The 12,727-nt window shown below is 38.0% G+C and overlaps 3 protein-coding genes and 1 pseudogene across 4 annotated transcripts in view; 3 read left to right on the plus strand and 1 right to left on the minus strand.

The window, feature by feature from the left end:
- LOC146475433 (uncharacterized) overlaps positions 1–12,727 on the minus strand; it is a 72,355-nt gene that overhangs the window by 45,411 nt on the left and 14,217 nt on the right. The window lies entirely within an intron of this gene.
- On the plus strand, positions 1,514–3,164 carry LOC146475440 (uncharacterized; annotated as a pseudogene). The gene is made up of 2 exons (XR_014865843.1): positions 1,514–2,020; positions 2,383–3,164. The product of XR_014865843.1 is annotated as an uncharacterized LOC146475440 (transcript).
- Positions 6,122–7,745, plus strand: LOC146475441 (uncharacterized). The gene is made up of 2 exons (XM_085116042.1): positions 6,122–6,619; positions 6,964–7,745. Exons 1-2 carry the CDS (start codon positions 6,122–6,124, stop codon positions 7,717–7,719), a joined length of 1,254 nt encoding a protein of 417 aa, XP_084972168.1. The 3' UTR covers positions 7,720–7,745.
- On the plus strand, positions 10,430–12,112 carry LOC146475442 (uncharacterized). Its single transcript, XM_085116043.1, has 2 exons — positions 10,430–10,924; positions 11,331–12,112. The coding sequence occupies exons 1-2, from the start codon at positions 10,430–10,432 to the stop codon at positions 12,084–12,086; spliced, it is 1,251 nt and encodes a 416-aa protein (XP_084972169.1). The 3' UTR covers positions 12,087–12,112.

Genomic DNA, 12,727 nt, shown 5'->3' on the forward strand with positions numbered 1-12,727 from the left:
AAGTGTTTAAAAACACTTTTAAAAACTGTCGTCTCTTGTGTTCCGAGATCGCTTGTTGGCCTTTTAAAGGCATAATTGTGTATAAGCCAATACAGGCTGATGTGTTAGGATACCGTTAGCTGAAAAGTTTAGTCGCAGAAACTTTTAGGAAACGGAATCTTCGTCTTGAAAGCCTGCTTTGATAGGACGATCTGGGCATGAATTATTAATATCGTTTAGAACGCCGTAACCCAATTACTACAGACAGGGTACGTGTCAAGATAAGTACCATTTACGAGTTGACATTTTCGCTTTATTTGGAATTAAGTTATTTTTGCATTGATGTCAAGTTATTGTGGAAAAGTATGAAAAAGGGTAAAATGTAAGATGGTCTAGCTATATAACATATTTAACTATTAAAAGACTTCAGATGACTGACAAAAAGACAGACAGGCCGCGAAATTAGTATGTCAACATACATTAAATGGTTTATTGATTCTTCTGTTGTAATATTAAACTAACTTCTCAAACTCATTAATAATTCATCAAGAGAAAAAAAAGCAAATCACTATCGTGACCGTGGTTTGGATATGTGATCCTAATTAACATAACATTTTGTTCTGTTTGCTTGTTTACTAACGCTCCAAAGATTACAACTTCAAGTTTTGCATGTATTAAGAAACAAACACTAGGCTTGATTGCAGTACTTTTGTTTCTTGGCAGCAGGGCAGCTGAAACGATCTTCTTTTAAATTCTTCGATTCCCGCCGATATTTTTTTCTTTGCCAAGTGCGATCTTCAATTTCCTTACTAGAGCTAATACTCAATGCGAAATTCATAGGTTCACAAAGGCACTTTAACTTTTTACACTGCAGAGTTAATTCCCTGACACAACGATTCCTTTTCCTTTTTTGGTCTAATCACGAAGAATAAATTCGGCGTCTTGTTATGCAAGACGTAGATATCGAGATAAACATAAGCACTTGTAAATTAGCAATCATGCCGACTGAAACTAAATAAACCTTGCTATTGTAATATGTGGGCGTTCTACTTTCAAATTTATTCAACTTTATTTATTACTTGACAAAAGAAAATACAAATGGTCGCTGCCCGCAAATAGCATTGGCTAGTCGAGGCGAAAAGTGACAGAAAAGAGAAGGTTGTCATAACAGCTTGTCAGATTTGAACGAAATCAAAGAAAATAAATAAAATGAAAGGTAGCCATTAAGATATTAACATAACATGCAGAAAAGTAAGAAAGGTATGAATCGCTTATAGATGTTGAAGTTTCGAGTTGATCAGCGCATAAGTTATGGCCGATTCAATCGGCCCTTAGCCTAATTTGCATAAATGTTTTCGGAGCCTTAAGTTTGTCATGGGATTTCTGGCAATGTTGCTTTGATTTCGGGCTGATCGATCATTCTTGGGCATTTTATGTTGTTATTTTTCTTTGTTTTAACGCTTTTTTCTAACATTTCTTTAATATCAGCATTTTTGGAAGAGATATTCTTCTTTGTCTGGTTTTCTTTTTTTTTTCTGGCAAAATGTTACGACAGGAAAACGCTTTGTGGTGTCGACCTATTAACCTTCGTCGGTGCCTTTTTGGCGCATTTGCGTTATGGACGATATTCATAATCATCTATATCAGCAGTGAAAACTTTTACGTGTCGAAGACTGCCAAGGAAATCTGGGGTCATTCGAAGTATGTCGATAGGCACCTCCAGCGACGAAAGGAAAGGCTTTTGGAAAGTCGAAGCCAAGCTACTGCAACTTTAAGTGAGAAATCCAAACAAACGACACGCCTTAAACGAGATAGACTTGTGCCATTAAAGGTAATGTTTACAAATGCTGGTAAACAGGACAGAGAAAAAGGAAACGGCTCAATGCATTGGAATACAAGTATTCAGGTTCCGTTAGCAGATTTGACAGAGAAACGAAGTAAACTTCAGGTTCTTCTGCTTGTGATTGTAACAAGCGCAAGTCAAAGACAAGACAGGAGAGATGCAATCAGAAATACCTGGTGGAGAAAATGTACTGGAAAGGTATGTTACTTTGTTTGTAGCCACTTTCAGCATTACCTTTACGGCCGCATTTTGAGAACAAAAATGCGAGAACTTGAAAAACGGTAGAATGACATTTTTAGTTTAAATCCATTCCGACTTACTACTCTGTCTCTGGGCAGAGGCACTAATTGATAGTTTTATTGCACCGGGATTATAATTTATAACAAAACTTACAGTGGTTACAAATAACATGCGACCTATCGCCTTCAAAAGATTCCGATAAAGTTGCGTTTTGGTGGACGTCAATCATTTTAGCATTTTGACTCTGTTGACCGACAAACATTTCAGTTATGTCAGATTCGAGAGATACTTTCCATCTAATCTCAACTCCAATTTTGCAGGTTAAATGTGTCTTCTTCACAGACGGCCTTCAACTCGATGGAGAGCAAAGGAAGAAACTCTCAATCGAACACAGTCGTTTTGGAGACATTGAGTTCTCACCCACAGAAGACGCCTCCATGATATTCGGCGAGCGATTTCTATACTACATGATGTGGGCGAAAGCCAAGTTCAACTTTCAGTACTTTCTACGCCTTGACGATGACTATTTCGTGTGCATGGACAAATTAGCGAACGAATTACCTTCTAGACCGAGGAAAAACCTAAGTTGGGGGTAGTTCCATTGCCAATCTGAGAACATTGTTTACATGGACGAGGCTTGGGCACTATTCTCTGAAGATGTCATCGAGCAATTCCTTGCTCAAGATCTTCGTTCAATTATGTGCCATCCTTTTGGAGATCAAACGTTTTCTTTTTGGATAAACGCGACAAGGATTAATCTTACGAACTTTGATGATCGCAGACTCCATCACCAACCGCGCGCAGGAAACACGAAAAAGTTCTTTTCGATGTCTGATTTTTGCGAGAAGTACATAGGAATACACGGTAGCTACCCCAATATAATGCCACATTTATGGACAAACAGCAACGATGGCTCGAAAAATATAACTTCTATGACACTACTGAATGATACTTGCCCTCTTAAACAAGTTTTTGATGTAAATGAAGTCAGGGGCATTTATCAATTCACGCCGAAACCTTGCTTGGATAGACCCCGCTGGGTTGGGAAATTACAAGTTTGGAAAGGTTCTGAGTGATGGTCAACTCTAAGGATACTTTTCATTTAAGTGCAGGGCCGTACATAGCGCAGGGGCAGACAGGGTACTAACATAGTGTTTGAGTTTGCTGAGCTATTTCTTGTAGCTATACTTCTCCGAAATCGCACGAAAATCGACTAAGTGGACTGAAAAAATCTTTTCCTTCAATGTGAATTCCAAACAATTTAAAATCTTAGAGGCAACTTTTTGTGTATGTGTGTAAGGGTGAAAACAAAAACGTCCAACTAGAAACCCTGTCTGTCTTTTGAGGGGTGTGCGGAGTTTACCCCCTCAGACAGAAAATCCTACGTACGGTCCTGAATTGTCAAAATTGGGTGGCCAGACAGGTCATTTTGAGGAAGGAATTCTCCAATTTAAAGGCTTGGCTATACCCCAGTTCTTTGGATTTCTTTAAAATGGCACTTATATGTCTCTTGATTGTGTAATTGCGAAGAATTTGTAGATCTTGTGCACTCTATTTATTTAGGAACTGACTTTTCTGGCAAGCCAGTTGTCACCCACGGAAAACGCCCGTAGTTGTGGCATTCAAAAATATAGTTCTTTACAATGGTGACTGTTTTAGTTCATAAGCATTGGTGTATAGGAAAGAAATTCTAGTTCTGTTTTTCAAGATAATTAGTTTCCGGATCTTTTTAGAAGAGACATTTGTGTAAAGCTAACACAGGTTCATCTGTTTGGATTCTTTAGCTGAATTTGTAAAACCGTAGAAAATTTAGAGAATAAATTCCTGTCACTTAAATTTACCAACTGCTGTTGGCTTTCCGAAAATCATAGATGGCCTCTTTTGGTTCTCTTAACGACATTTTAAATTTCATCCTTTCGAAAACAAAAGGAATTAGTTTCCCAGTTATTAAAGTTTTGGGAGATGGACAAATCTTAAAAATCAAACAAACAAAACCGCTCATTGATTAGCTACAGTGCACTTTTCAGGTCCTATAAGTATACTTTCAAACATGTTTTAAAATACAGAGTGCAGCTCGGTTTGTTGCAAAAAATACATAGTTTGCGGGCGCACAATGGGTATAAGCTTCGTTTATTTTAGGGTGCCTATAAGATGTTTAAAAGACTCAAAGAAGCGAGTCTTTATTCAGTTCAAAACAATTGCGCTTTTAATAGTCACTGGCACCTAACCAGAAGGTAAATACATTTTTAAATTCATTTTAAGTGTTTAAAAACACTTTTAAAAACTGTCGTCACTTGTGTTCCGAAACCGCTTGTTGGCCTTTTAAAGGCATAATTATATGTATAAGCCAATACAGGCTGATCTGTTAGGATGCCGTTAGCTGAAAAGTTTAGTCGCTGAAACTTTTAGGAAACGGAATCTTCGTCTTGAAAGCCTGCTTTGATGGGACGATCTCTGGCATGAATTATTAATATCGTTTAGAACGCTGTAACCCAATTACTACAGACAGGGTACGTGTCAAGATAAGTACTATTTATGAGTTGACATTTTCGCTTTATTTGGAATTAAGTTATTTTTGCATTGATGTCAAGTTACCGTGGAAAAGTATGAAAAAGGGTAAAATGTAAGATGGTCTAGCTATATAACATCAAAACTATCAAAAGACTTCAGATGACTGACAAAAAGAAAGACAGGCCGCGAAATTAGGATGTCAACATACAGTAAATGGTTTATTGATTCTTCTGTTGTAATATTAAACTAACTTCTCAAACTCATTAATAACTCATCAAGAGAAAACAAAGAAAATCACTACCGTGACCGTGGTTTGGATATGTGATCCTAATTACCATAACATTTTGCCAACTTTAGCTTTGAATTTCTCCAAGAATTATTGATCATTTGAGAAGCCATATCAAACACTCGAAAGTGTGTTTCATTAGATATCCAAACATCTCGAAGTCGTTTTTAAAAATAAACTCGGCTGCGCCTCGTTTTTTCAACCTACTTCTCAGTGTTTGGATATCTGATGAAACACTCTTCCTCGTGTTTGATATATTACATAAGATATGGTGATTCACCTGTTCAGTTTTCTAAACAAGTTATTTCACATTCTGCTCTGTTTATTTGTTTGTTCGCTAACGCTCCAAAGATTACAACTTCAAGTTTTTTGCATGTATTAAGAAACAAACACTAGGCTTGATTGCAGGTACTTTTGTTTCTTCGGAGCAGAGCAGCGGAAACGATCTTCATTTAAATTTATTCAATCTTCGATTCCCGCCGATATTTTTTTCTTTGCCAAGTGCGATCTTCCATTTCCTTACTAGAGCTAATACTCAATGCGACATTCATAGGTTCACAAAGGCACTTTAACTTTTTACACTGCAGAGTTAATTCCCTGACACAACGATTCCTTTTCCTTTTTTAGTTTAATCGCGAAGAATAAATTCGGCGTCTTGTTATGCAAGACGTAGATATCGAGATAAACATAAGCACTTGTAAATTAGCAATCATGCCGACTGAAACTTAATAAACCTTGCTATTGTAATATGTGGGCCTTCTACTTTCAAATTTATTCAACTTTATTTATTACTTGACAAAAGAAAATGCAAATGGTCGCTGCGCGCAAATAGCATTGGCTAGTCGAGGCGAAAAGTGACAGAAAAGAGAAGGTTGTCATAACAGCTTGTCAGATTTGAACAAAATAAAAGAAAATAAAATAAAATGAAAGGTAGCCATTAAGATATTAACATAACATGTAGAAAAGTAAGAAAGGTATGAATCGCTTATAGATGTTGAAGTTTCGAGTTGATCGGCGCATAAGTTATGGACCGATTCAATCGGCCCTTAGCCTAATTTGCATAAATGTTTTCTGAGGCTTAAGTTTGTCATGGGATTTCTGGCAATGTTGCTTTGATTTCGGGCTGATCGATCATTCTTGGCCATTTTATGTTGTTATTTTTCTTTGTTTTAACGCTTTTTTCTAACATTTCTTTAATATCAGCATTTTTGGAAGAGATATTCTTCTTTGTCTGGTTTTCTTTTTTTTTTTCTTCTGGCAAAATGTTACGACAGGAAAACGCTTTGTGGTGTCGACCTATTAACCTTCGTCGGTGCCTTTTTGGCGCATTTGCGTTATGGACGATATTCATAATCATCTATATCAGCAGTGAAAACTTTTACGTGTCGAAGACTGCTAAGGAAATCTGGGGTCATTCGAAGTATGTCGATAAGCACCTCCAGCGACGAAAGGAAAGGCTTTTGGAAAGTCGAAGCCAAGCTACTGCAACTTTAAGTGAGAAATCCAAACAAACGACACGCCTTAAACGAGATAGACTTGTGCCATTAAAGGTAATGTTTACAAATGCTGGTAAACAGGACAGAGAAAAAGGAAACGGCTCAATGCATTGGAATACGAGTATTCAGGTTCCGTTAGCAGATTTGAGAGAGAAACGAAGTAAACTTCAGATTCTTCTGCTTGTGATTGTAACAAGCGCAAGTCAAAGACAAGACAGGAGAGATGCAATCAGAAATACCTGGTGGAGAAAATGTACTGGAAAGGTATGTTACTTTGTTTGTAGCCACTTTCAGCATTACCTTCACGGCCGCATTTTGAAAACGAAAATGCGAGAACTTGAAAAACGGTAGAATGACATTTTAAGTTTCATTCCATTCCGACTTACTACTCTGTCTCTGGGCTGAGGCACTAATTGATAGTTTTATTGCACCGCGGTGATAATTTATAACAAAACTTACAGTGGTTACAAATAACACGCGACCTATCGTCTTTAAAAGACTCCGATAAAGTTGCGTTTTGGTGGGCGTAAATTATTTTATCATTGTGTCTCTGTTGAACGACAAATTCGGGACATACTTCCCATTTAATCTCAACTCCTATTTTCCAGGTTAAATGTGTCTTCTTCACAGACGGCCTTCAACTCAATGGAGAGCAAAGAAAGAAACTCTCAATCGAACACAGTCGTTTTGGAGACATTGAGTTCTCACCCACAGAAGACGGCTCCATGATATTCGGCGAGCGATTTCTATACTACATGATGTGGGCGAAAGCCAAGTTCAACTTTCAGTACTTTCTACGCCTTGACGATGACTATTTCGTGTGCATGGACAAATTGGCGAACGAATTACCTTCTAGACCCAGGAAAAACCTAAGTTGGGGGTGGTACCATTGCCAATCTGAGAACATTGTTTACATGGACGAGGCTTGGGCACTATTCTCTGAAGATGTCATCGAGCAATTCCTTGCTCAAGATCTTCGTTCAATTATGTGCCATCCTTTTGGAGATCAAACGTTTTCTTTTTGGATAAACGCGACAAGGATTAATCTTACGAACTTTGATGATCGCAGACTCCATCACCAACCGCGCGCAGGAAACACGAAAAAGTTCTTTTCGATGTCCGGTTTTTGCGATAAGTACATAGGAATACACGGTAGCTACCCCAATATAATGCCACATTTATGGACAAACAGCAACGATGGCTCGAAAAATATAACTTCTATGACACTACTGAATGATACTTGCCCTCTTAAACACGTTTTTGATGTAAATGAAGTCAGGGGCATTTATCAGTTCACGCCGAAACCTTGCTTGGATAGACCCCGCTGGGTTGGGAAATTAAAAGCTTGGAAAGGTTCTGAGTGATGGTCAACTCTAAGTATACTTTTCATTTAAGTGCAGGGCCGTACATAGCGCAGGGGCAGACGGGGTACTAACATAGTGTTTGAGTTTGCTGAGCTATTTCTTGTGCTATACTGCTCCGAAATCACACGAAAATCGACTAATTTGACTGAAAACATCTTCCTTCAATGTGAATTCCAAACAATTAAAGGTCTTAGAGGCAACGTTTTGTGTATGTGTGTAGGGGTGAAAACAAAAACGTCCAACTAGAAACCCTGTCTGCCTTGTAAGGGGTGTGCGGAGTTTACCCCCTCAGACAAAAAATCCTACGTACGGTCCTGAATTGTCAGAACTGGGTGGCCAGACCGGTCATTTTGAGGAACGAATTCTCCAATTTAAAAGCTTGGCTATACCCCAGTTCTTTGGATTTTTTCAAAATGGCACTTATATGTCTCTGATTGTGTAATTGCGAAGAATTTGTAGATCTTGTGCACTCTATTTATTTAGGAACTGACCTTTCTGGCAAGCCAGTTGTCACTCACGGAAAACGCCCGTAGTTGTGGCATTCAAAAATATAGTTCTTTACAATGGTGACTGTTTTAGTTCATAAGCATTGGTGTATAGGAAAGAAATTCTAGTTCTGTTTTTCAAGATAATTAGTTTCCGGATCTTTTAAAAAGAGACATTTGTGTAAAGCTAACACAGGTTCATCTGTTTGGATTTTTTAGCTGAATTTATAAAACCGTAGAAAAGTTGAGGCAATAAATTTCTGTCACTTGAATTTACCAGCTGCTAGTGGCTTTCTGAAAATCATAGCTGGCCTCGTTTGGTTCTCTTAACGACATTTTCAATTTCATCACTTCGAAAACAAAAGGAATTAGTTTCCCAGTTACTAAAGTTTTGGGAGATAGACGAATTTTAAAAATCAAACAATCAAAACCGCTCATCGATGGGCCACCGTGCGCTTTTCAGGTCCTATAAGAATACTTTCCAATATGTTTCAAAATACAGAGTGCAGCTCGATTTGTTGCAAAAAATACACAGTTTTCGGGCGCACAAGGGGTAGACATGGGTAGACGCTTCGTTTATTTTAGGGTGCATATGGGACGTTTTAAAGACTCAAAGAAGCGAGTCATTATTCAGTTCAAAACAATTGCGCTTTTAATTGTCACTGGCACCCAACCAGAAGGTTAAAACATGAATTTTAAGTGTTTAAAAACACTTTTAAAAACTGTCCTCTCTTGTGTTCCAAGATCGCCTGTTGGCCTTTCAAAGGCATAATTGTGTATAAGCCAATACAGGCTGATGTGTTAGGATACCGTTAGCTGAAAAGTTTAGTCGCAGAAACTTTTAGGACACGGAATCTTCGTCTTGAAAGCCTGCTTTGATAGGACGATCTGGGCATGAATTCTTAATATCGTTTTGGAACGCCGTAAGCCATTTACTACAGACAGGGTACGTGTCAAGATAAGTACCATTTACGAGTTGACATTTTCGCTTTATTTGGAATTAAGTTATTTTTGCATTGATGTCAAGTTATTGTGGAAAAGTATGAAAAAGGGTAAAATGTAAGATGGTCTAGCTATATAACATATTTAACTATCAAAAGACTTCAGATGACTGACAAAAAGAAAGACAGGCCGCGAAATTAGGATGTCAACATGCAGTAAATGGTTTATTGATTCTTCTGTTGTAATATTAAACTAACTTCTCAAACTCATTAATAATTCATCCAGAGAAAACAAAGCAAATCACTATCGTGACCGTGGTTTGGATATGTGATCGTAATTACCATAACATTTTGCTCTGTTTGCTTGTTTACTAACGCTCCAAAGATTACAACTTCAAGTTTTGCATGTATTAAGAAACAAACACTAGGCTTGATTGCAGGTACTTTTGTTTCTTGGCAGCAGAGCAGCTGAAACGATCTTCTTTTAAATTCTTCGATTCCCGCCGATATTTTTTTCTTTGCCAAGTGCGATCTTCCATTTCCTTACTAGAGCTAATACTCAATGCGACATTCACAGGTTCACAAAGGCACTTTAACTTTTTACACTGCAGAGTTAATTCCCTGACACAACGATTCCTTTTCCTTTTTTAGTCTAATCGCGAAGAATAAATTCGGCGTCTTGTTATGCAAGACGTAGATATCGAGATAAACATAAGCACTTGTTAATTAGCAATCATGCCGACTGAAACTAAATAAACCTTGCTATTGTAATATGTGGGCGTTCTACTTTCAAATTTATTCAACTTTATTTATTACTTGACAAAAGAAAATACAAATGGTCGCTGCCCGCAAATAGCATTGGCTAGTCGAGGCGAAAAGTGACAGAAAAGAGAAGGTTGTCATAACAGCTTGTCAGATTTGAACAAAATAAAAGAAAATAAATAAAATGAAAGGTAGCCATTAAGGTATTAACATAACATGTAGAGAAGTAAGAAAGGTATGAATCGCTTATAGATGTTGAAGTTTCGAGTCGATCAGCGCATAAGTTATGGCCGATTCAATCGGCCCTTAGCCTAATTTGCATAAATGTTTTCGGAGCCTTAAGTTTGTCATGGGATTTCTGGCAATGTTGCTTTGATTTCGGGCTGATCGATCATTTTTGGCCATTTTATGTTGTTATTTTTCTTTGTTTTAACGCTTTTTTCTAACATTCTTTCAATATCAGCATTTTTGGAAGAGATATTCTTCTTTGTCTGGTTTTCTTTTTTTTTTTTTTCTGGCAAAATGTTACGACAGGAAAACGCTTTGTGGTGTCGACCTATTAACCTTCGTCGGTGCCTTTTTGGCGCATTTGCGTTATGGACGATATTCATAATCATCTATATCAGCAGTGAAAACTTTTACGTGTCGAAGACTGCCAAGGAAATCTGGGGTCATTCGAAGTATGTCGATAGGCACCTCCAGCGACAAAAGGAAAGGCTTTTGGAAAGTCGAAGCCAAGCTACTGCAACTTTAAGTGAGAAATCCAAACAAACGACACGCCTTAAACGAGATAGACTTGTGCCATTAAAGGTAATGTTTACAAATGCTGGTAAACAGGACAGAGAAAAAGGAAACGGCATGCATTGGAATACGAGTATTCAGGTTCCGTTAGCAGATTTGAGAGAGAAACGAAGTAAACTTCAGGTTCTTCTGCTTGTGATTGTAGCAAGCGCAAGTCAAAGACAAGACAGGAGAGATGCAATCAGAAATACCTGGTGGAGAAAATGTACTGGAAAGGTATGTTACTTTGTTTGTAGCCACTTTCAGCATTACCTTCACGGCCGCATTTTGAAAACAAAAATGCGAGAGCTTGAAAAACGGTAGAATGACATTTTTAGTTTCATTCTATTCCGACTTACTACTCTGTCTCTTGGCAGAGGCACTAATTGATAGTTTTATTGCACCAGGGTGATAATTTATAACAAAACTTACAGTAGTTACAAATAACACGCGACCTATCGCCTTCAAAAGACTCCGATAAAGTTGCGTTTGGCGGACGTTAATCACAGAAAAGCTGTAAGACAATTATTATTATTATTATTATTATTATTATTATTATGATTGTCTCTGTTGACCAACAATCATTTCAGTTATGTCAAATTCGAGAGATACTTCTCATTTAATCTCAACTCCTATTTTGCAGGTTAAATGTGTCTTCTTCACAGACGGCCTTCAACTCGATGGAGAGCAAAGAAAGAAACTCTCAATCGAACACATTCGTTTTGGAGACATCGAGTTTTCACCCACAGAAGACGCCTCCATAATATTCGGCGAGCGATTTCTATACTACATGATGTGGGCGAAAGCCAAGTTCAACTTTCAGTACTTTCTACGCCTTGACGATGACTATTTCGTGTGCATGGACAAATTAGCGAACGAATTACCTTCTAGACCGAGGAAAAACCTAACTTGGGGGTGGTACCATTGCCAATCTGAGAACATTGTTTACATGGACGAGGCTTGGGCACTATTCTCTGAAGATGTCATCGAGCAATTCCTTGCTCAAGATCTTCGTTCAATTATGTGCCATCCTTTTGGAGACCAAACGTTTTCTTTTTGGATAAACGCGACAAGGATTAATCTTACGAACTTTGATGATCGCAGACTCCATCACCAGCCGCGCGTAGGGAAAACGAAAAAGTTCTTTTTGATGTCCGATTTTTGCGAGAAGTACATAGGAATACACGGTAGCTACCCCAATATAATGCCACATTTATGGACAAACAGCAACGATGGCTCGAAAAATATAACTTCTATGACACTACTGAATGATACGTGCCCTCTTAAACAAGTTTTTGATGTAAATGAAGTCAGGGGAATTTATCAATTCACGCAGAAACCTTGCTTGGATAGACCCCGCTGGGTTGGGAAATTACAAGTTTGGAAAGGTTCTGAGTGATGGTCAACTCTAAGGATACTTTTCATTTAAGTGCAGGGCCGTAAATAGCGCAGGGGCAGACGGGGTACTAACATAGTGTTTGAGTTTTCTAATCTATTTCTTGTAGCTATACTTCTCCGAAATCACACGAAAATCGACTAAGTGGACTGAAAAAATCTTTTCCTTCAATGTGAATTCCAAACAATTTAAAATCTTAGAGGCAACTTTTTGTGTATGTGTGTAAGGGTGAAAACAAAAACGTCCAACTAGAAACCCTGTCTGTCTTTTGAGGGGTGTGCGGAGTTTACCCCCTCAGACAAAAAATCCTACGTACGGTCCTGAATTGTCAGAATTGGGTGGCCAGACAGGTCATTTTGAGGAAGGAATTCTCCAATTTAAAGGCTTGGCTATACCCCAGTTCTTTGGATTTCTTTAAAATGGCACTTATATGTCTCTGATTGTGTAATTGCGAAGAATTTGTAGATCTTGTGCACTCTATTTATTTAGGAACTGACTTTTCTGGCAAGCCAGTTGTCACCCACGGAAAACGCCCGTAGTTGTGGCATTCAAAAATATAGTTCTTTACAATGGTGACTGTTTTAGTTCATAAGCATTGGTGTATAGGAATGAAATTCTAGTTCTGTTTTTCAAGATAATTAGTT

This window comes from Pavona decussata, unplaced genomic scaffold (genome assembly GCF_977016875.1).
Source record: "Pavona decussata unplaced genomic scaffold, jaPavDecu1.1 SCAFFOLD_84, whole genome shotgun sequence".
Taxonomy (NCBI): Eukaryota; Metazoa; Cnidaria; class Anthozoa; order Scleractinia; family Agariciidae; genus Pavona; species Pavona decussata.